Source organism: Erithacus rubecula (genome assembly GCF_903797595.1).
Source record: "Erithacus rubecula genome assembly, chromosome: 6".
In the NCBI taxonomy this organism is placed as follows: Eukaryota; Metazoa; Chordata; class Aves; order Passeriformes; family Muscicapidae; genus Erithacus; species Erithacus rubecula.
This window is the reverse complement of record NC_136688.1, coordinates 15,010,621-15,034,664: the sequence shown is the minus strand read 5'-3', so window position 1 is coordinate 15,034,664 and position 24,044 is coordinate 15,010,621. Positions and strand designations below refer to the sequence as shown.

At 37.9% G+C, this 24,044-nt stretch overlaps 1 protein-coding gene across 1 annotated transcript; it reads left to right on the top strand.

Annotated features, from left to right (window-relative positions):
- Window positions 1-978: 978 nt before the first annotated feature.
- CCDC34 (coiled-coil domain containing 34) lies at window positions 979-10,845 on the top strand (the record flags this gene model as incomplete). The annotated part of the gene is made up of 6 exons (XM_079309971.1): window positions 979-1,196; window positions 4,243-4,381; window positions 6,668-6,775; window positions 8,496-8,654; window positions 9,090-9,231; window positions 10,393-10,845. 6 exons carry the CDS (start codon window positions 979-981, stop codon window positions 10,605-10,607), a joined length of 981 nt encoding a protein of 326 aa, XP_079166097.1. The 3' UTR covers window positions 10,608-10,845.
- Between the last annotated feature and the right edge of the window lie 13,199 nt (window positions 10,846-24,044).

Here is a 24,044-nt window from a genome sequence, read left to right as displayed (position 1 = left end):
TTGTTAAAGCACTTAAAGAATCTTCACAAGAACAATTAATATAGCAGCCAAATTTGCAATAATTTTCAAAGGTCTGTATCGTACTAATACCTGTAATGCTTCTGATTGGTCAGCCACCGCAAAATGATTCAAAGTTTTCTAAAAATTTGCCAACCTCTGATCAGCAGTTATCTCCTTGGTTGATGAAATTTGGAGGTAAGGAAAAGCTCTGGTAGTGTTTGTTGCTGATCCTGCTTGAGATGTGGGTAAAAGAGGAAAGGGGCCAGCATGAGCCATGGGGGGACTGTTCCTGGGGTTTGGAACCCAAATAAAACTGACAAAGAATGCAGTGGCAAGCAAGGATAGAGATATAGAGATATATAATCTGATCTATTTATTACAGATAGTTGTAGACTCAGTGGAGAATTAACTGATAGAGAAGATAAAGGACACCCTTTTCCTAGCAGAGGTGTGTGAAAGCCAAGTCTTTAAAACTTTGAATCAGAAACAAGGTAGTAACTGTGAGCACTGAAATGGGATTTTGCAATTTAACGCAAATAGGGATTACAAATTTTCACTTGGCTGTTTGAAAGGGTTGAGATGCCTTTTGCTCTATGTGTCGGGATTGTCACCTGCAGACAGGGCTGCTGGTTCCTGTTCATTGGACTGGTACGCGCAAAGACGGTGAGGAAGAAAGAACACGAAATGTGTCGAGTGAAATGTGACGAGTGAAATGCGACATAGAGCTGCTATAGGCTGTACGCGTCAGCGGTCGCCTGCAGATGCCGCGGGCCGGGAGGGCTCCCGCTGCCGGCAGTGAGGCACCGGGGCCGCCGCTCCGACCCTGCTCCGGCTCTGTCCGCGGGCACGGCCCCGGCCCCACGCTCGGCCCAGGGAGGCGGGATCGGCCCGGCCGTGAGGGAGGGAGGGAAGGAAGGAAGGAAGGAAGGAAGGAGGCGGGATCGGCCCGGCCCCGGTAACCGCCGCGGGCCCCGCGCCATGAGCGGGGCCGGGCTCGGGCTCCTCAGGCCGGGCGAGCGCTCCCGCAGCCCCTCGGAAGGCTCGGGCTCGGGCTCGGGCTCGGGCTCAGGCTCAGGCTCAGGCTCAGGCTCGGGCTCGGGCTCGGGCTCGGGCTCGGGCTCGGGCTCGCCGCTCTCCGCCGCGTCCCGCTGCAGCTCGCCGCGCCGTGAGGAGCAGGAGCGGGCGCCGGGCCGTAGGTAACGGGCTCCCCGCGCTCATTCCCTGCCCTGAACGCCGTGGGGACACGAGTCATGTCACATAAATACGGGCTTGTTGGCACCGATAAGCGCTTTAAACACTTTGTCTTGGGAAGCCTTCTCAGTGGACCCCTGAGTGTTTCTATGGGCTCATAACCGTGTGTTAGCAGTTGACCTGAGCCTGATAAGCTGCAGTCTTTTCTGCATTAATTTACATGCAGACTAAAGGGCTGTTTTGCATATAGCTGGGTCCAGAGCCAGGTTTGTATCTATGCGTTGAGCAGCTCCTGCTCCGGTGGCTTGATCTTACTGCATTTTAATTATATGCAAACATAACATGCATTCTTATTATTTGGGATCTCACCGGCTTAACAGGAGAATAAGCAATTCCTATTCTTTTTAAAACAGAAGGGGGAAGAGCAGAGAAAGCTTATCCTATTCTGGAATACAACTTCGTGGTGGAAACTTCACCGGCTTGTGCATTAACTGGTGAATGTAACTAGCAAGGCTGAACCCAGCGACAAGTGCCAGTGGAGCAAAGGAAGGACAGCAGTGCTTCACAGGGCTGCAGGCTTTAAATTTCCTCGGAGTGCAGTGAGGGAATATACCACACTTAACTTCACTTAAGAGCATTTCTTGAAAAAGGTGCTAAAAGCCCAGGGAAAGAGCGTTCAAATGTAGTCAAAAGCTTCAGAGTGAAGAGATCAGCCAGTTCATGGTCCCTTCTGTGTCAGTTTTTCTGTTACCCCTCTGTTCACCAATGAGCAATTTTGCTCTTGCACCCTGAGGTTCTGTTGCAGTTTGCTCAAGCTACAGCATGTCTTTGCAGCTTGAGAGGCTGTTTGAAAAGCTCCCAAGCCTTGGGCCTGTGCTGCAGTAAGATGAGCTGAAGATAGCCTCTTCTAGGGCCTGAGTTGGCAGTCATGAAACCATGGGCAGAAACCTGCTTTGCAGACACTGCTGCTGAGTGGCACTGCTGCTGTGTTGTGCTGAGTGCCTGCCAAGTGCTCATACAGCAGCTTCAGTGTATAGCTGCCACGGTTCCACAAGTGTAATAATAAAAAACACTTCTTATGTAGCCTCCCATATGTGCATGCACCCACAATCCTTTTGGTGGTGGTGGTGGTGTTGTCCTCTTAAAACTGCACAAAAATCACCTGGAGGCAGATACTCAGTGTGGGAAATGCATTATTTGCAAAAGAGAAAAGGTGAAAACAAGGCCTTGTTAATGGTGTTAGGCATTTTCATGCTTTCATTGTGGATCTATTGTTATGTTTGATGGTGTGACCTTAGTGAATATATGGCAAATGATAATCACTGTTTTCTGTTAATCAGACTTCAGTTTAATGCCAAATGTGTCTTGTTTGATTTAAGATACTTATTTAAAAATAAATGTACACTTGAGAACGGTGCATTTTAAGAAATCTGTTATTTTAATTATTTTGAAGAAGTTTGTAACTGCTAGAATTTCAGAAAATGGTCCTGTGAAATTCAGGGTCTGTGTGGTTTAAAATGCATGGTTGGTGTGGCAGGGTGGTGTGGTGCACATCAAGAAACACTGAGTTCTGGTGTAGTGAGAGCTTTAGATGCAGTGTTGTGATTCTCCCAATAGGCCTTAATACTGAGCTTGTCTTTTCCTCTGCTTAAGCTTCGTTTTATGTTATTTCTTACTTGTCTACAGTAAGTTTTTAATCTATTACTGTGAATTACAGCTTGAATTTCATTTTCAATTTCATTTGAATATCATTTTACTGATAGAAAAAAAGACATAATAAATAATTTTTTCTCAATTTATTAATTCTCCTGCTGCTTTTTCTAAGGTTGGTTTAATTTGTCAGTCATGTTTCACTAGGTGCCATAATGCAAATCAAACAAAGCAAAAGGATGTATTGAGGAAGTATCCCTACCCAAAATGTCTCCAGATGCTTTCTGCCACATAAATGTATTCTAAAGATGACTGGACAGACTACTGCTGTGTCCTGTGAATGTGCTGTACTTTTATATTGATAAAATCCATATATCTTACATTTTAAAAATTGGTTTCTGGAGCATCAGCATAAAATGCTTGTTGGATGCTTCTTCTGCAGCTTAGATTCAGCAAACAGAATTCCTCACTGCAGTGAAGTATGTGGGCAGGTATTTACAGAGCCTGTACATCCATATGAAATAGTAAAGTGAAGTCCAGTTTCATTGCTTTGTTCTCAAGAAAAAATTCTGTGGCAGTAGAAGAAATGTTTTAAAGAAATCTCTTGGCACCTTTTCAAATTTTGCTGACTTGGACCCTAATATGCTGTGTAACTTATGAAATAGTACGTGTACAGAATATTATAAAAGATACTTCTGGCCTGGGGCTAGGATTGCTGCATTATTCATGAGTAAAGAAGTTATGAATGACTTATGTAAGACATCCTATTAAATGTCTAATAGAACCTTGTGTAATACCATCAAGTATTGCATGCTAGCTGTGTTTCTTAAGCACATTTCCCGTGGAAGTGTTTTAGGGTGGAAAACTGGATTGAATGGATGGATTCGTGATGAATGGATTCCTGATGCTGAGTTGCTTGATACTGTGAATCCACTTGTATAAGACTTGAACAAAGAAAATAACATTCTTGCTTTTGCTTTGCTCTTGCTAAAGACCACTTGATACATGGAGTTTCTTGTGAGCAAGGATAGGATGTTAATATCAAGTCTGTTTTCCCTTGGCTTCCATGTGTGAGAAGGAAAGTGACACTTTGATGTTAGGAGTATTCTTTTTGTTTTGTTCCTAAAAGTTAATGTTTGAGTGTGTTCCATGGTTTAGAATCATTAACAAGCTAGAATTCAGTAAGTAAAATGTAGACTGTAAGGGGGATGGTCAGAGGTGTAATATAAATGCTATTTATCCATTGGGGAGATTAGTGAGCAAGTAGAAACATTTTGTCACTGTTGTCACATTATGCCATAATAGAAAAGTACTTTTTCAAGATAGTAACACTGTTAAACACAGTTAAACTTTCCAGTCAACTACACTATAGATAATATTCTCTTATGTTTCTTGCTTTTAATTCAGGAGGGCTGAACATTCTGAAGCAGCAGGGGGAAGAAAAGTGTCATTTTTGGGAGATAACCTTTCCCCATGGGAAGAATGGTTCATTAGCAAAGAGAAGGAGCTGCGTGCCCGCTTACAAGCTAGAGCTGCAGAGGTGATTGCATCAGTCATTTTGATTCTAAGTCTAATGAAAGACAGCAAATTCAGGATTGTCTTTTCCTTGCTTGTAGAAACACAAGTAGTTGTGGGGTTTTTTTGTTTTTTTAGTGTCTTAGGCCTCCATAGTGTTTGTATTTGTCAGTGCTGGCATGATGGATGTTATGTGCATTTTCTTTTGCTACATGTTATGCTTCATTGAACTGGTGCTGTACAATATTTTGTTTTTCCAACTGCCAGGTAATGGTTTGATGTTAAAAGATTAAAACATTTATATAATTACTGCCTTGATCTTCATCATGGGCATGTACTCCTGCATGTAGGTTGCAGAAGAAAATGGGGTGTGTGCTGATTGTAAGCATGCCGAGCTGCTTGGTTAGTTTTGAGGCACAGTGCTGTTACCCACTCAGCATGTGACTTTACAACTCTTTGGTGTCCTTTCCCAGGATAGGGATCCCTGTTACAGCATTTTTTTCCCCTCATTCTATCTCTTGCCCCTTTGCAGATTAACAGTTCTTGAGAACCAGGGCTGGATACAATTAAGTGAGAGCACTCCATCTTTTCTTGGTTACTCTGTTTGTAGTTGCAGTTTGGTTAAATGATACTGTTGTTGAAAATCAAATGGGAACTATTAGATTGTGATTAGGACAATCACATGAAAATTAGATAATTTCTCACTTTAGTTACTGATTAACTATTTGACCTTGAATGTTTTCCCAGCTTTTCTGTGATTATCTGTAAAGTCAATTCAGCTGTTTTATGGGGGCTACTTCATGTTGTTTATAAAACACTTACCAGTGGAAGGTTCAGGAACAGAATTTTACAGGTCAGTGTTAAATTTGAGGAATATGCTTTGATCCATTAATGCCCATCCACCAAACACTTTGTGGCTTCCCATTTATACTCTGGATTGGTCATGAAAATATAAGATAGCAGGTATCTCTCAACTAAGTATTAAGAACAGTCATGGAACAAGCATTACTTACAGCTGTGTAAAAAATAGTCATGTAGGTAAATATTCTTACTTCGTAAGATTTTGAAAACTTTAGATGTTAAACTGCAGCAAGACAGTGTGAAAAGCTTATATTTAGGGGGGAAATATAATCAACATTTTTGTAAGATGCCAGAAGAGAATGAAATATGTGACATTTATATAAACAATTATTGCTAGATTAACATATTAAAAGTGTTCTAAACTGATATCCTGAGAAACAGCTGTGCAGTCCCAGATCTTTTGCTGATATTAGTACCAAGTCTGCCCTGAATGTTAAAAGTGTGGATAAACATTTGGAGTGGAATTAGGTGCTTAGAGTGCTTTTACAGAAACCAAGATCCCTGCAATAGAGACATCTTGGAACTCAAGAGATGTCATTTGCTGTAACTTTGCCTCAATACAGAACACCTGTATTTTCAAACTATGTGTATTGTGGGTGTTTGAGCTTTCTGTAAGCTTCTGTTGCTGTCCTGCTAAACTGAAATTCCATGCCCTAAGAAAAAGGGGTTCTCTGTGAAACTGACTGCAGTGTAGGGACCATAAAATCAGTTTCATGGAAATAATTCCATCTGTCTGTGTTTGAAGGTATTTTCATTGAAAATTAGCACTTTGTGTTAATGCTGCTGCAGGAGAAGCTAGACATCTCAAATTGTCTCCTTAGTTATGTTTTTTTTCTTTATTAACTTCACTGGAGAGATATAAATGATTGCATATATACTGTATGTCATGTAAGTATACTTTAGAATTTTCTTCTCTCATCTTCAAAATAAGACACCTGTTTCAAAATTTGCTAGAATCTGCAATAATTTTGGCTTTAGTAAGCCTTGGGTTAAGCTCTAAAGTTCTAGTAGTTCTGGTGCTAAAAAAACAGTGAATAATATTTCACTTAGCTTTTGATACCTTCCACAGTGCAGAGCAGTACACAATGTAAATTTTAAATATTGTAGGAAAGTACTGCTGCAAATTAAGAGTCTGCTGACTAAAAAGGCTTTTCAATAACCTGAGGAGTTATTTGATACATTTAATTACTTCCAAAGCCTAATTAAAATATGTATTTCCAGGTAATATCCTAAAATTGATACATTTTCATTGGTTGTATTTCATGTGTTTTTGTGTATTTTTGTGTTGACTGCCATTCTTCTTCCCCAAAATCTTAATGAAGGAAAAATATGTATGATATGATAAATATGAAGGAAAATGTGATGCTAACATTGTTTTAACTGCTGCACTGTTGCCAGTATTGCTGTAAATGGCCACCACATTTGAAATGTATGCTTTTTCTGCAATTAGGAAATTAATAAAGAGCTCGAGAAAATTAAGGAAAATCAAGAATATGAAAGAAGAAAAAAGATAGCTGAAGAGAAACACAAGGAATGGGTCCAAAGAAAAAGAGAAGAGGTAAATATTGCTTTGGCTGGAAATGTTGTAGTACATGCCATGATTGAAGAAGCTTATGTAAAATTTACTCAGTCTATTTGGACATCCATGTTTTAGTTTGCTGTGTAAGTGGCTGCTTTCATTGAAAATTGTAAAAACGTGCCAAAGCAGCTACACATTTTTTTCAAGACTGATTTTTTTTATTTTTCTGTAAGGTACAAAGGGTTTGTTTTCTGAGTAGTCAGATCAGTGACAATTGGAGTACATCTTGTGCAGCAGCTGGAGCTTTGGCCTTTGATGTTCCCATTCCCAAGTTCAGTGCCCAAACATTTTTGGTTAAGTGTACATCTTGACTGTGCACAATATTTTGTACAGCAAGTAGAGCCAGAGGAAGGATTTAGTTAAATATCACCATGGGCAGGTGAAGAGTATTTACCATGGGGTATGGTTTGGAAGGGATAATTGAGGTATGGGGTCAGATTGAGGGAATTCTCAGTAGAACACAGTTAGTGATTGGGAATTCCTTCAGGCAGTGATTAACTAGCTGGGTTGGATGGACAGACCTCATACATTTGTTTTCACAATTTTAGAACTCCTTGAGATTCAAACACTTAAGACCAGTTTCCTCTTAATAGAAAAGAGTTGGAAAAAATACATTATTTTTCTTTTAAGAAATCTTCTACTTACACACATCCCTGCACACTCCTCTTGAACAATGGAGATATGCAATTTAGCAGGAGCTTATACTGACTCAGAATTATTACAGTTGGCAGTATGGGTATCAAAGCTTGTCTGGTAGATTTTTGCTTCTGCATGTGTATGCAGTTGCTTCAGAGCTGAGTTAAGCAGCAATAGTGTCACATCAGCAGATTCCAGACACTTCATAAAGGTTACAAGGAACAGAAATTAGAACTATTGTTACTCTTCAATTGAAGATGCCTCCCTCTCCAGATCAAGAAATGAACAATGAATATATGGATATTTGCTTAAATAAAGATCCTCAGAACATTGTTGTTTGATACACACACTGAAAAGATGTAGAAGTGAATGATACCTTCCAAATCATACAGGCAGCAGTTTCACTTCATACTCAAGTTACCTTTTTGCCTACACTAGAAGGTGTTTTCTCATTTTCCCTTCCATAATTTATACAGGAGAAATGTGTAGATTGATTTGTTGAAATAGTCCCTATGTGAATAAACTGAAGAGTATAAAAAACTTGAGAGAATACCACAAAACATGAACTGGGTTTTTATGTGAACTTTTCTTTCCTGTGAAGAATTTATGCTTAAGTGTGCTGAACAATCTGCATCTCTCAGTGACTCTTAGAAGGAGGCAGTTTACCTCACTTCCATTTGGAACTGTAATTTGCTCTAGATTCACTGACAAGTAAAGCTGACACACTGTTGTTGAGAATTGCAACATGTATTTCATTCCCAGAAATACTGAGATGTGTCTAAAGTGTTTAAAAAAAATCAATAAATAAAACAGAGTAGTAAACTTGAGGAGACTGAAAGTGAAATTTTGATTGTCTTTTTTGACAAACTCATTTGTCTCTTATACCTGGAAATCTAGTGATTTATAAGTTCTGACTTCAGAGAGCTTACAGTATCACATATTTTTTCAGGTTTATGATAATTCTCTTTGTAATTGTGTGTTAAAATTAACTGTATTCCTCAGAATAATCACTCATTGAATACACTAAACATTTTCTATTCTGTTTGTTTGATATGTTTCATAGGAAAGAAGGGAAAGAAAACGAGAGGTGAGAAAAGTAATGGCAGAAAGAGTCACAAGGGAACTGGAAAAAATGCAGTTACAAGAAAAGGCTGACATAAAGTATAAAGAGTGGTTAAAGAAAAAGAGAGCTGAAGAGGCAGAAAAGAAGAAAAAAGAGAAGGTATTAATGAACTAATTGTCACCTAATCTGTAATTTATTACAGATGAAGATTTATCTATTCAAATCTTACATTGAATATATTGACATCAAATGGCAGTGTTGTGCATGAAGAAAAGTCTTCCAAGAGTTGCAGTGTTAGTGCATTAAAGACACTGTGGTATGGTCAGCAAAGTAAGATGCATATTAACACATTTTTGTTACCAGCCTTTGGTCTTTTCTCAGGGAAACACTGGAGTAACATGGAGGTTGGGGTTGGTTGGGTGTTTTTCAGAATTAAGCCAAAAAATAAAAGGCATCTTTTCCATTGTGAGAAAAGGTGCTTGTATTTGAAGAAATATTTGGAATGTATTCAACAGTCTGGAAATCTGCAGAAAAATTCTTTACTATTTTGTGTGTATTGTGCAGGGCTTTGTCTTAATTTTCTTTTGTTTTTAGGAAAAAGAAAGAGAACGGGAGGCTGAGCTACAGGAGAAGAGAATAAGATCAGAGAAAATCTTTAAGGAATGGCTGCAAAATGCTAGGAATAAACCACAGCCTGCTTTAAATGGTTATGGTTTCCCACATGGGAAGTCTACAGGTTTGTACATATAGTACACAAAGATGTAGTGACTTTGTAGTGATCACTACAATCACTATGTAGTGATTCTTTTTAATATTTTAATGTGGAATTAAGACATTAATCTAGTATCTAATTTTGGCATATAGGAATGATTACTTACACTATGGTATAAGTCAGGGAAACAGATTAAGACCTTTTGTGTGTTTGGGAGGAAAATTACATTATTTGAGATAATTATGTGGCATACCAAGTTATGATTTTATCTGATTTTTTCTTACCATGCATAGGAATCACTAGAGGAAAGCACTGGGTCCAGTGAAGCAAATTGTTTATGTCAGCATCTTTGTGAAGTTAGTTTTCATTGTTCCAGAGGGTGTGTGTCACCTTAGCACACCTGAATCCCCCTTAGAAAAGAGGTGGGGTTTTGAGGCACAAGAACAGTTAGAAGCTGACAGAAGTCCTGTGTGAAAAAGGACACAGGGGCATCAACCTGTATTCTGAGCTAAAATTTCCTTTCTGTTTTGCTTTTCACCTGCATTGCACCTCCATGGTTTCTGTAATCCTAGTCCTTTTTTTTTTTTTGTTTGAAAACATGTTATTTTTCTATGCAACTAAAATAATTGCTTTTATTTGACTTTGCAACAGAAGTAGTTTAGAGACCAAAATTCTGTACTCTGAATGTTCAAGAAACATGTATAAAGCAGGTGAACAACCTTTACTCTTTGTAAATAGTGATATACCTTGCCTTCATGTTTTGGTTGGACCTGCATTACATACTGACAGCTCATTATTCTAAATGATTTTTGAAAAATATTTGTCTATTCACTTGTGTCATTCAGTATAACATATTACAAACTTCGAAATGCATCTGTCATGTGGTTGGGTGAAACAAAGTAGCCAATTTGTAGACATTTACAGTTTTTAAGAACACAAAGGACTGAGCATTCAGCCTGCTATTATTTTAAGTAGAGGTGAAGAATGTGCCAGTTACTGTTTAAAAAACAAAAAGGTGGGATATTTATTATTTTGGATCACTTATATTTTGTGATATGCCTGTGCTGTCTTTCTCTGAAGATGTTGTGTTGTATTTAGTCCAGATAATCATTTTAACTGCTTGCATTGGCAAACTTGTAGTATAATTATTCCTTCTTAGTTATGTTTATTTTCTGAATGTTTCAGGGAGTGCTGATAGAAATTTGTATCCAGCTCCAGCATATTGTAACCCCATTCCTTGGAAACCAGTGCATGTGCCTCCCCCACAGGAAGACAGTGTTCTTACCATGAAGAAGAGTAAGAGACCTGTATCCTGTCAGCCACATGCATCTTTACCCATGGTCATTTCTAAGCCCAAGATTAACCCTTGTGTTGGATCTCTGTGCAGAAAGAAGTTATAGTCCATAAAGGTAAAGTTCTGTGTAGTTAAAGGTTTAAAGCAAATTGCTTTGTGCCTTTCTTTTTTCTTTTTTTTTTTTCCATTTTTATAAACAGGTTTTTGTGTTTACTGCTAGTTGACCAATCAGGCTTGTTATGTTTTTTCTATATTGCATTTTAGTGAAAAAAAAAAGGAAAAGATAAATTGTAATGGGACTGTACCTCAATACCAATAAAATGCACAAGATTGTTTCTACCTTTCCCTCTTGTTGTTGAAGTTCTTTTGCATATGTAATTATTCTTTTGGACAACAGTATTAACTAGGTTATTTTAAAGATGCTATTTGTAGCAAATTTTAAAACAATTATTGGCTTAGTGCAGAAGGAATCCAGGGCCAACATCAGTTCCAGGGTTATCATGTCACTGGGATCACAGAGATACAGTGGGGTAGCTTACATGGCTGGAGTACTGCAGCAAATGGATGCAGGCTCTCCAGGGAAACACAGGCTCTTTGCTGGGCCTGATGTGTAAAAAACCAGGGAGAGCTGGTCAGGGGTGTGAAGTTTGGGGCTAGTAATGACATGTGAGTCTGTCAGATTTGATAGGGGGCACCTGAGAATGCTGAGGAAATGGGAAATATTGTAAGGATACTCTTAACTATCTTTGAGAGGTTTGGTGATAAGGGGAGGTTCCTGAGAAGTAGAATAAAGTGAATGTCCACCAGTCTAGGAGAGGAGTGTGTATGCAGAGCTACAGGCCAGCAGTCAGCCTCACCTCAGCCCTGTCAGAGGGTGAATGTCCAGGAGCAGCCTCCTGGGCTGCAGCAGGAATGCCCCACAAAGGAAGAGACTGTCCCTTGTCCCATAACTGCTTGAGAGCACCTTTGGAGTGTGTGCCCATTCCTGGGCATGGCAGAAAAGACTGACACTGGTGTTTTGGAGCAGGCTCAGGGAGGGGCCACAAGGATGGGTAAAGGATTGCAGCATCAGACAGGCAGAAGCTGGGAGAGCTGTGGCTGCTCAGCATGAGGGGGAGAAAGTTCAGTAATGTCTGAGCAATGTCTGTAAGTACCTGATGGGTGGAGAGAGAGAGCAGACCCTTCCCAGTGAGAGAAGAGGCAGTGAGTGCAAATTAAAATACAGGAGCAACATCAGGAGCTATGTTTAAATTCAATACCAAAAAGGAAATCTGATCACTCTGATCTAGTAAAGCATATGAATACTTGGTTAGCTTGAAATGCATTAAGGAGATCATTGATAAAGAAGGGCTAAAGCAGCCTGCCATCTGGAATTTGAGGCCTCTGACCTAAAGCTTGTTCAGTTACCAAAGCCTCCATTTCATATGTAAGGTAATATCCCTGATTTTATATGTGTAGCTCATTTTACAGCGGTGTATTAGACAATTCTCTAAAATTGTAGTTAAGTGAGGCAAATTTTTGGAAAATGTGAAGGTATTTTCTTAATTATATTTGGTTATTATATTTTCTTAATTCAATTTTTGGTTGGCCCAACTTACACTGGCTGAAACATGAATTGCAAGTATTTAATTCACAGACAAATTTGGATTTACAGAGAAATATCAGGGCAATTTGGAAAGTGGTATACCAGAAGCTCCTAAAACCTATTGACCTATGCTGTGGAGAGATGCAAGGTTGCATTCATTTATGTTTCAGTTATGTTGATGCTAATGATATCATTACAAAGGACTCAGACCTTGGTTTCTTTCACAGGACTTACTACTAAATTTATTTCTAGCACTAAGCAATGAAAAGTACTTTAACTCAGCTTGATACATATGAAAATAATTGCTTCTGCGTGTAGGTCCTTTGAAAAATAGGTCATTGACTTTTGCAGGTAATTTGTTTAAACAGTGCAAGATTTTGTTTTGGGATTAAGGCAACAAGGTGGTAAGTCATCCACCAATGCCAAGATGTTAATAGATCCTAGAATGTTTTCTCTTTAACTTGAGTCTGACTAAGACAACAAAAACCCCTGCAGGTTTTATTATACAATATCACCATATATACAGGTGTGAAATTTATAATGTGTGGATCCTTTTTGGTAAATGTTGATCAGGGAAAACTCTTCCATTTCCTCTTCACGTTAGCACATCCATCTTTACATCCCAGTTCCTGAAAGATGTGTAGAATATCAGTGCCCAGGAGGAGAGCAGGATGGCTGTGGTGTGCCTGCCTCATCTAGAACCTGGACAGTGATGTTTGTTCAGCTGCTGCACTGATACAGGGTGAACATTAATGTTTTTGGCTGGCACTTGTTTGTAGTGTTCCAGCCCATTGCAGTTGACATAAGCTGAATGAAACTTCCCTGTAATACTTCAAACTCAAATGGCTTTCAGATCTTAGTTTGGTTTCATAGTCAAATTCTCAGGCAGGAAAGTGAGAGGGTAAAACTGCCAGCATTCTTGGTGTAGGGAAAGTGAGTAATATCACCCCAATGAATTTAGCAAGGAATGCTGGTTTAATCAGGTAGTAATACAAAATACTACAGAAAATGTAATTAGAAGAAACTCTAGGATTTAGGTGCTGCTGATGATTTTTTTTTTTTTTTTTTTGTTAACTGTGTTTTTAGGCTGCTGTTATTATTGATTTATTTGTACAGTTCATGTTTAAATGCTGACCAGGGAACTATTTTTGCTTTCACATTAAGCTGAACAGCTTTAAAAATTGAAAATACTATGCAATCTCCTGAATGAAAGGATGTATTGATCATGTTTCATGAGATTCCAACACAAACAGATCTTGGAAAAAAAATCTCCATACTTTTTTGTTATTTCAGGTGGTTTGGGTGTGTTGTTCATACATGAAATTGTTAGGGTTCTTCTAAGACTGCTTCAGAGGTATAAAATTTCAGGATTAAAAGGCTTAAACAGGAGTAAGGACAATAAGCTTCAACTTTATGTATTTTAAAACTATTGAACATTGGCACTTACCTTTAAGCCTTTGGGACTTCTAAAGCATAATTATCTTGTAAAGCAGTTCAAATGCTTGGTACAGTGACTGAAAATGTTAATCTACTTCATGCCTACTTAAGTTAGACCAGTGATTTGTTGTTAATTTACTGTCCTTATCAATCAATTTACAGAATTTGACCTCTCTCCTCTTGAAACATTTGACATTCCTCTTGAAATGGTTGTGATTTTTCTAAAATAACTTACAGGTAATAGTAATTCCAGAGCCAGTGGCCTAGAAAATATGATATGCAAATTTCAGTCTCTAATCCAAGGACTTTTACTTACATATGCACAGTAAAATGCTTTCAGCAGAAGGATTAAACATCTGGAGTAATATATTCTCTCACCTGAGTACCCATGGGAGAAATGAAAGTTGACTATAGAGAAATAGTGAGATGATTTTTTTTTCCCGAAAGTTCTATGAAAAAACCTTTAATCATAGTTATGATTTTAAGAAATTGTATGTTAAATGCTGAGTGAGCAATATTTTAGTCTTTTGCTCTCTGTGGGAAGTTGTAGGTTGGGTTTGGATGCAGTTTGAATGGTATTTCAGGGAAAGGACTGAGGTGGGAAAATGTACTTCCTCTACTGACACTAAAACCCTTTTTATTTTTACAACTGTGTCCATGAGTGTGTGAGTTAAGCTTTTGCTGCACACAGCTGGTTGGCAGGATGAGTGTGTGGATGGTAACTCATGTTTGTGCACTGCAACTTGTGTTACCTTTTGTAAATTGTGTTTCCCTGTGTACTCAACAAGAGGCTGGCTAGGAAGAGAAACATTTAATTGGCATTTTGACTTTACAGGTATTGCAATACTGTGCTACTGTTTCCTTTCAATTTTGAATGTATTCAGTTGTAATTTTTGTGTCATATACAAGCAGGATTTGCAACCCAGACTTTCCAGACCATATCACTGTAAGCAAAAGCCACACCTCATGAACTAATGATAAGATCTACAAAGTCTATCTGGGAATTGGCTTGTTAGTACTGTGAAGCATTTTCATTCTGTTTTATCTTGAGACTTTTTCATTAGTAGAAATATATATGAAATTATGTTTTTATTTGCATAAAGAGTTCATATATACTTCTCTCATAGTCTCAATATATATGTGTGTTTTTAAATATATGAAAAACATTTGGCTAAGCTTTAGTATTGCTTCAGTTTCTTAACACAAAAGGGAAGTACATTGAATAATCATGAGCTTTTGAATCAGGTTCTCAAAAAAGAATTCTTGTCTAGCTGTGTATAGAGTTAGACAGTATGCTCTTTAATTAACGTTGAGACAATATATAATGGGTCAAAAATGTTGCCTTGTAATGAAATCAAAGAACTTCATTTAAAATTCACGAGTTATGTATCTGAATCTTTGCTGGATCAAGGACATGTTAAGAGACTTCTCTCTGCCAAAGTTATAGCATGTCTGGAAGGTGCTAGCTTTCATAAATTAGCACTTAGGATTGCCAAGTGAAAAACACCTATAGGAAATGGTGCAGGAGTCTGGGTTACACTGCATAGCTGAGTGATACTGGAGACTTCTAATATCTGGGTTTTTGGTAATGGCTGGCATGGGAAGGAGTACCTGAACTACACAGTGATATATATATATATATATATATATATATATATAGTGATATATATCACTATAAAAGGCACTGTCTCAAGCAGGTGCAATTAAATGTTATCTAGAAACCAGACCATGACACGTTTTTGATGACTTTGTTTTAATTTTGTTTCTTACTTTGTTGCCATGTTGTTGTTGTTGATTATGATTAAAGGCATGCTCTTCTAGGCAACTAAATCCACTTTGGAAATGTGAACTTTTAAAAATAATACAGTAAGAACTTACTGGTAGAGCACAAACCAAGTTCAAACAATGTCTGGAACTAACATTAAAAGGCAGAAGTGATTGCCCTTTCAAAAACAAAACCCCAGGAAAACCTTGGCAGTAAATTATAACTAATTACGTGTGTGCAACACCACACAAATAAATACTATGTACAGAGAAGTTATTACTTAGTTAAAGTTTTCCTCTCTCTTCCCAGTTATAAAGGATAACTTTTAGATTACTTTTCTGCACTTGAATTCCACCCCTTGGTAGTTGGGCAGTAGTAGATTCCCTCAGTAGTTTTTTAGGGGAATAAAAGAAAACTCCTGTAAGACAAAAGCAACAGCAGCTCAGCCAATCTAATATGAAACCTTGACTCACTGGCAGCTTGAGGCACAGTTTATAATCCAGCTGTCTGGATAAACCAGTTCTCCTGTTGCTGGAGGAGGGAGAGTAGAGATGAGAGTCTGCGTCACAGATTTCAAATGGAGCTTGATGTGTAACATCAAGCACTGGTTGCAGTGCTCTGCACTTCCAAGAGTAGTTTTAAAGGCTGTTTTTTTTCTCAGGTAATAAGTTTATGATATGTGTCCAAGCAGGTAGATTTTTGAGAAATTTCTCAGCAGTGTAAATCTGATAAGCCTTTCCTAAAATTTCTCTCAAGTAATTAGAGGCAAAGTAAAAACAAAAGTTACTTGTGTTCACTTTGATCTCACCTAACTTCAGATCCCTGCCTTCTAAACTACTCCCACTATGTTGTTTTATATCTTCTTATATTATGTTTTTATTTATATTATGCTTTATATTGGCATGCTCAGGGTGCAGCAATGGTCTTTGAGAAAGACAGATTATACTGCAGAAGTGTGTGGGTTTTTTTCATGCAAATACTCTTTTGGAGAGAATCTACTGTACAGGGATCTGCTGCTTCATCAGATCTACATGTCCAACCTGTGCCTTTTCAGCCCACAGCTTCTCTACCATGAGCTGTGTCTTGAGATAAGCTGTGTCTATTATTAGTCACTGTTACAACTTTATTCTGAGTCTTATGTTTGGTATTTCTCCTTACAAACCTGGATTGCATCCCACTTTCATTATAAACAAGCAAACAACAAAATCTCAAGATGCTGAGAAAGTCAAGGAAGTTTGTTGTTGATTTGTAAACTAATGTTCCAGCAATTTACTGAGAATCAACTCCTGCGTGTTGTGGTTTTTGGTAAGCAACACTACTGGCCAATCAAAACTAAATTTCCATTTGTTTGGGTTCCAGTTTCTCCCAGACATAAGTTGTCCCTGTCTGTCAGATTTTAGTTTTCAGTGTCCATAGTTAACTTCATTCTCAGTCAGATGGAGAAAACTGAGAAGAAGTTCTTAGAAGTTAAAAAGACAGATTTTGTCCATGTGGTTATGTAGGTTTTGGGTAGGACAGAAGAGTCACTAGGAGCATGAATATCCTTAGTTTTTGAGGAGTTTCCAGAAACACTTAGGCAGGACCAAAATGGATCACAATTCAATGGATAGTATGGGTTGTGCATCTGGTCCCAGCACCATTGTCTGTTGCACTGAAAGTATCATAACAAAGAAAAGCTGAAAATAATACTCCCAAATTTTTACTCTGCTAAATTAAACTCCCTGCAAATTGTCTGGGAGATGATTTTTGTGAAGAAACCTGTATGAGACTTCTGAAGCTTGTGCAGTTGAGGCAATGATGAGGTAGGTAGGTGATCATATGCATAAATTGTCAGAGTACAGTGTAGTAATGGCATTTCAGTATTGGAGATTGTGGTATGTGAAAAAACCAGAATCTTCTAAATTAAATCCAATTGATGTGCTTTAAAAATATATTCTTTGATTACAGTGAAATACCCAGCATATAACCTTTGATTTTGTGTTCACTATGCTCCTAGTTTACCTAATTCCCTTTTCTTCTGCCTTCTGTGCAAACACCTTTTAAAATACAGACATGTTGCAACTAGTGAGATATTTAGAAATTTCTGAGAAATTCTGGTTGAGGAGTTTCTGGCTGGATTGCAATACAAGAGATTTGTAAAAAAGTAATTTGATATGTAAAAATAACTAATGATGGAATCCTAATCAATGTGAGGAAAAAAAGTCTCTTAGGTAACTGAAGTCAGTCTGGACTCAAGATTTATGAAATTTCCATGCTTTTCAATCCAAAATTTTCACACAACATCACAAAAAGTAAAGTTTGCATACCAAGAAATCTGAAAATACCAGGTCAAACATAAGCAATTAAAACCTAAGCAGGGTCCTAAACCAAGAATGTCTGGCCAGTAAAACAGCCAGCCAGAGTAATGTAAGGTCTGCTTACAAGTCAGCAGACAGGGAATATTTTTCCCCTGAAGTTCTTTGAAGGAAAAAGGTAAATCCTTGTACTGTTGCTCCTATTTTGAAGAATGTATTGGTCTTAGTGAAAGATAGGGAAAGAAATACCGATGTGGTGTATATATAGTATATGCTATTCATTGTGTAAAAAAATGAATACTATTGATAAAATTACATAAATCAGGGAATCTGACCTAAGTTTCAATTTCAAGGAATTTGAGCATTTCTTATGATTTCTAAACTTTGCAACTTATAATGAACCTGTTACAACACATTGATTAACCCTCCAATTTTTTGTTGTGATCATTTGGTAATTTCAACTTCAGTTTGAAGGAGTACCTTTCTGTTTCTCAAAGCCATTCTTGTGTTGGTGTTGCATCTTTCCTATGTATTTTTCCATGTTTTCCTGGCAGAACATGAAGGGATCTGCTCTGAACTAATGTTCTTTATTTTGTGAGACCCAAGAAGCAGTTCTGATGTATTTGAAGCTGATGATGGCAAATTTTTTTGAAACTATATTTTTAACAAATTGAAACAAATTTTGAACAAATTTTTGTGTTTGCCAGGTCATTAGGGAAAATAATTAGTTTTATCTTTTTGTTAATCAGGAATTAAGTCATTCCAGGTTTTTGTTGTACTTTATGTAAGCACAGTTGTGAAAAGTTTGTGTTTCCTTTTGAAGGGATGGTTTAGACACCCTGTGCCATGTGATTCATCCCAATTTCTGAATTGTAATTTAAATACTCGTGGTCTGTAGTCATAAGTATGTCAGGATTGTGTTTAATGGGTAGGACTTAATGCCAGATCTGCAATATTGACAATGCCAGTAAATATGATTTCTCTGAGTTCCTGTTGTTCTAGGTCTTTACTAAAGCAAGCACCTGATGAGGGACCAGAGCATGGCAGTGAGATCCCATAGCAGGTAGGTTCTGGTGCAGAGTCATTTCTTTCCCTGGGAACTGTAAGAATTGTAAATGTACAGTGGAAAAAGTCATGTGGTGATAATTAACCTGCAGCAATGATCCCATTGACTTCTTACTCTCATAACTAAACCCAGCACTGCTTAGTTTACATTACATACTGTACTTGCAATATATTTTTCACTCACTAGATGTCTTAGTGCTCTGTAATATTCTGGACATGGTATGATTCTTGGTAAGCTGAGTCTTGAAAAAGAACTGGAGACATGACATGAACTGGATTCTTCAATATTTTTGAAATCATATTTAGCAAACCTCCAATTCCTCCACCCTTACATTTAAGAACCTTCTCTGGATTTAGGTATCTAAAATGTGCATTCCTTGTTGCCTTTTATGATGGGGATATCATTATCCTCTCTAGCACTAATTTTGCTTTTTTTAGAAGGGATGGGCACTTTTGTATCTGAAAACAATTCTGTCAAGCAAAACAGTCCTAGCATCAATTAAAGCTCTGTGATGTTTGTCAAGTTATTGATTCAATAGAAAATAATGTTACTGATCCCATTAGCTTTAGTTTTGTACAATATGAAATTGTTCAACTTGATTTAAATAATGAAAATACTGTGAAGCAAATAATTGAAAGAAAATATAATTTAATCAGTGCATTAGGCAGATGGCAAGGAGTTTGGCTGTAAAGACATTTTCAATCTATTCTGTTTAGATGAAAATTATGATAGCAATGAATGAGATTTTTTTTTCATTTAGATGAATTCTGGGAGTGATGCATCTCAAGGCTCTTTTGTTATCTGCAAGCTGATTCTCCTCACGTGCTTTGGAATGCAAATGTTTCATCTCTGGGACACAGCACACCTCATCTTCCAGGCCTTCTCTCCTGGAGCTGGCTTCTTAACCTCCTATTTATATTTTGTTCATCTCCTATTTCTCCTCCTCCAGGTAGGTTTTAAAAGACAGGTTAAGGGAATAAAAGGATTTTTCTCCTTGTCTCACTTGACCAATATAAGGGAGGGGTGCAACAATTAATGTGCAGTCAATTCTGAGATATCAGCTAGTTTGGCATGGTCTTAACTACATATATAACCAATACTGCTGTGGGCTTCCTTTTATTCCTAGTTCAGGGAAGTATTATGCTTCCTGTAGATATTATGTATAAAGTTTTTTGTTGTATATATGCTTTAAAAAACTTTTCTAAGTTTCTTCAGATTGAGGAGGCAACTTTTAAACTCTGCAGAGGGTTCCTTTCACCAGTTGCTTAAATCTCAATCTGTATGTTTTAATTCTAATAAAAGCAGAAAAAGAGCCTATATTTAATTACATTGTTAGAGGCTTGATTTTCACAAAATATTTCATAAAATCTTGTGGAAAGGCTAAACTGGTATGGAAAGCAAGTATGTGACCTTACTGTTCTTTATATTGCTGAATATTTATGACTGGCTGAAATATTTACAAAAGAGCTAATCTGCACATTTTAAAGAGGTTCCAAAAGTTAAAAGCAGCTGAGGAGAACAGTTCAACGTCTGGCAAAGGATCTGACTGTATTTTCTATATCAATACACATGTGAAATACAAGAAATTACATTCTATGTGTTAAGTCTGTGTGAAGATTAAATGTCAGGTTCCATGTCTAAATTTTTGCATGTGTCATTAGACTACAAATATTCAACTCCATTTGTTTTTCAAGTTGAACACATCAGTGCAGGCATTAATTGTCGTGGGCTGGATTTCTGTTCCCTGATCATCTCTGTGCCCAAAAATGGTTGCTGCAGCATCAAGGTGGGTGTGGGGGACCTCTGGGCACTTCTGCAGGTCTTTCAAAGCCTCCCCCTCCCTGTCTCTCCTGCTGTGTGCCCTGCGTGTTTTTGGGGTTTTTGCCTAGCATTTTTTGCTAGCTTAGGCAAGAGGGGTGTTTTTTTCCTTTCTTTGGAGACTGAGATAGCAATCCTTCTCTGTGACATCCTCTGCCAACACAGCCACATATATATATACACACACATAGATATATATATACTTGTATACACATCTATACTGGGTATGTGAATGTATATCTTGTCACTTCCTGGAAGAGTTCAAAGCTCTGGAAAGCCAAGTTAATGGAAAAACATTTTAAAAATGTTCTTTGGGTTCTTGTTTACTTGATAGAAGAAGCAGGAGGAAGCTGCAAGCAGGCAGCCCTTTATTCTGCTCCCCAAATTGTTGGGATGCTGCCAGCCCACAGCATTTCTTGTGGCTTGCCTCTGTGCTTATTTCACTCTCTTTTCTAGCTCTTGTCACGAGTTAGGCACAAAAATCCGTGGAAAAACTTGTTATTACTAAAAAGATAAATTGTCAGAGTGAAAGGAAGGTATGTTGTCTTTGACATCTGTGCTGTCAGCACATTTTATATCTGATATCTGCAGGGAGACTTAAAGTACAGGATTGTTGAGGTCCAAGTACCTCAGCAAAAGAGAGATTCATATAAAAGATTTTGGGAGGCTGCCCTGACATTTTCTATTTTAGGAGAACTGCAATGGACTTCTGAGTTGCAGGTTCCCACTTGACCCCACTCTTGATAAACTGATTTTTCCTACAGACTTTTTGCAAGGGCAAAGTGACAGAACAAGTGAGAATGGCTTTTAAATGAAGTGTGATAGATATAGATTAGATATTAAGAAGTTCTTCACTCAGAGGGGATGAGGCATTGGACTAGGTTGCCTGGAGAAGCTGTGGATGCTCCATCCCTGAAAGTTTCCCAGACTGGATGGAGCTCTGAGCAGCCTGGTTAGTGAAAGGGGTTCCTGCCCATGGCTGGGGAATTGGAACAAGGCTTCACATTCAAACCATGTTTAGATTGTAATTAAGATGCTGCAGGCAGGAAATCATCTCAGGTGATTTGGGTCTGAACAGCCAGACAATTTTATAATGCACAGAAACCAAGCACACTCACAGGGCAAGAGAAAGGCATGTGTAAAAGGGGAGGACTGAGATACTATGGAGTGTATGAGCCAGTGTTATTCTGTAATCACAAAGTTGTATTCAAATGCAGCTAACAATGGCAGATATCAACACAGTGTCATGCATTTCTGATCTGAGAAGAGCTGTTTCTTTTAGGGAAAAGCATAACTGACAATTTTCAGTAAGTGTTTCTTGATGAGGCTAAACCTGAGTGCTTTTTCCTTCCCTGAATCATCTTGTCCAGGATAGAACATTGCTAAACATGTGTAAAGGTATCATAATTTTTTTTTGTTAATAAAGTCATTGTGCAATTGATCTGCATTTTTTGTTGATTTACACTTCATAGGATATAGCTGTAAACAGAATTATTATGAAGAGTAGCATTATTATTTGTTGCCCTCTAGCACTTGCCAAAGTATCAGATGACTGGAGGAAAAAATTTCTGAATTATCCTATTTCAGTGTCTGAAGCCAGACCAATTTTTCAGACAGGAAACTCAGGCTATATTTAGAAAGGGGGCACAGTATACAGAGGAGTTAAAATATTTTGTTGAAATCAGAAATGACAACACTTAAAATCTTGTGTGGGTAAAAATTCCAGGGTGATATTGCTTAGAGGGTTAGAAGTTGCAGTGATGGTGGTAGGTTGACATTTAGACTTGATCTTAAAGGACTTTTCCAACCTTGGAGATTCTCAAATTCAATGTTCTGAAGTAAGGTCCTTTAGCTCAAGCCCTGAATTAAACCTGAATGTTACAAACTGAGGGTAAGCAAAGTTTATGTATGTTGTTGTGTTTTGTACTTCATGAGGATTCAAAAGGGAGCAAGTGATGCAACACAAGGGAATGACATAAGTTTTGAAGCTGAGCATGTTGGTCTTGGCTCAGTTTCCTCTTCCAGTTTATAAAGTGTTTGTGAATAACTTGGTGGTTTGATAGGGTGGGAGAGGAGATGAACAGATTTTTTTTTAATTATCAGGATCATCCTTCATATCATAGGAGTGGGTAAGTGCCAGAGCTGAAAGATTTCTGTCCTGATCATATTAAATAATTGGAGTTTTCATTATAATTGAATACTTTAGAAGAAAGCTGCAGCAACTGTTCTTTTTTCCTGCCTACAGAGTTACATTTCTGCAAAATAACATTTTGCAGAGTTGTAGTGAGAACATTATGAATGCTGCCAACAGAAGATACAGTACAGGATGGTGAAAGAGTCTGTTGGTACAAGCTGGATTCATCTGAGGTCAGCCCTATAACCACTCTTAGTTCAGTGTGTTCATCTTCTCTCTTATGGTTGTAACAAATAGAGAAAAAAAAATATTGTGGATGGATAAAAACCTCAAACAACATATACAGAAGTATTCCTGTTTACAGTTAGAAACATCCACTTTACCATGGATTTGGAATAAGGTCCAACAAAGAAAGTGCATCTTTATGAGATTCTGGTTTGTGAGGCCTGGAAGAAGTGGTGATTCATATTCTTAATATACTTCTTTCCATCTCAGTTTGAATGGTCTCTGCTGAGTGAGTCTGGTCAGATGAAAGTTTGGGTTCTGGCCAGCAGTGTTTCTGGCAGAAGTTTACCTGAAGGAAGTAGTGCAGTGAAGTAGGATCCCATGCCAAAGTCAACTGTTGTAGCAGTTCATCCTCTGGCCATTCTATCCTATCTGTGTACAAGAGTTTCCTTTATTTTCATGTTTGACATTTTGCTGTTCTTTGTGGTCTGGCTGCCATATCTCACTTTATTATAATAACTGGTTTTTTTCAAAAACCTGGGTATTTCAGATAACTATTTATCCAGTAGAGAATGGTAAATTGCACAGTTTTACTATTTTTTACCTATTGATTTGGCCACTTTTGCCAGGATCTTTGGCAGCTCCTGCTACAGGAGACCTGTAGGGACAGGCATACAAGTATGTCTGGACACCTAGAAGGAGTGAGAGAGGAAACTACCATACATTGTTCTTGTAATACTTCTCTCTTTATTCCAATGAAACTTTCTAGTTGACTAAAAGCTGTTCATAAAGAACATCTGGTCTGGGTTGTTGCCAGCTGTAAAAGATCTTTCAGCTACAAGGGAATCAGTATTTTCTTCACCCTGTGTAGTTTTGTTGGTTTTTTTTTTTTTTTTTCCCCTTTCCTGGTGTCACAGTTGCACAGCCTGTTAAAAACCTTTCCCAGGAAATACCTCTATTATTTCCTGAGAAAACCAGAATATACTTTGTTTGGAGTGTGGGTGGCATGTTTGCAGTTTGATTTTGTATCTGGTCATCCCAAGTATTTGGATTGGATTGAGGGTGGCACTTATACTAATAATTTGTAGAGTTTTATCTCAGCTCAAAGCAGTAACAGCTACTGACCATCCTGAGTGTCTGTACATGTAACCTGGGGAGTTGTGCCAGGGGCTGCTACCAACACTGCCAAAGCTTTGCTGGCTGAAGTTACAGTTTATTG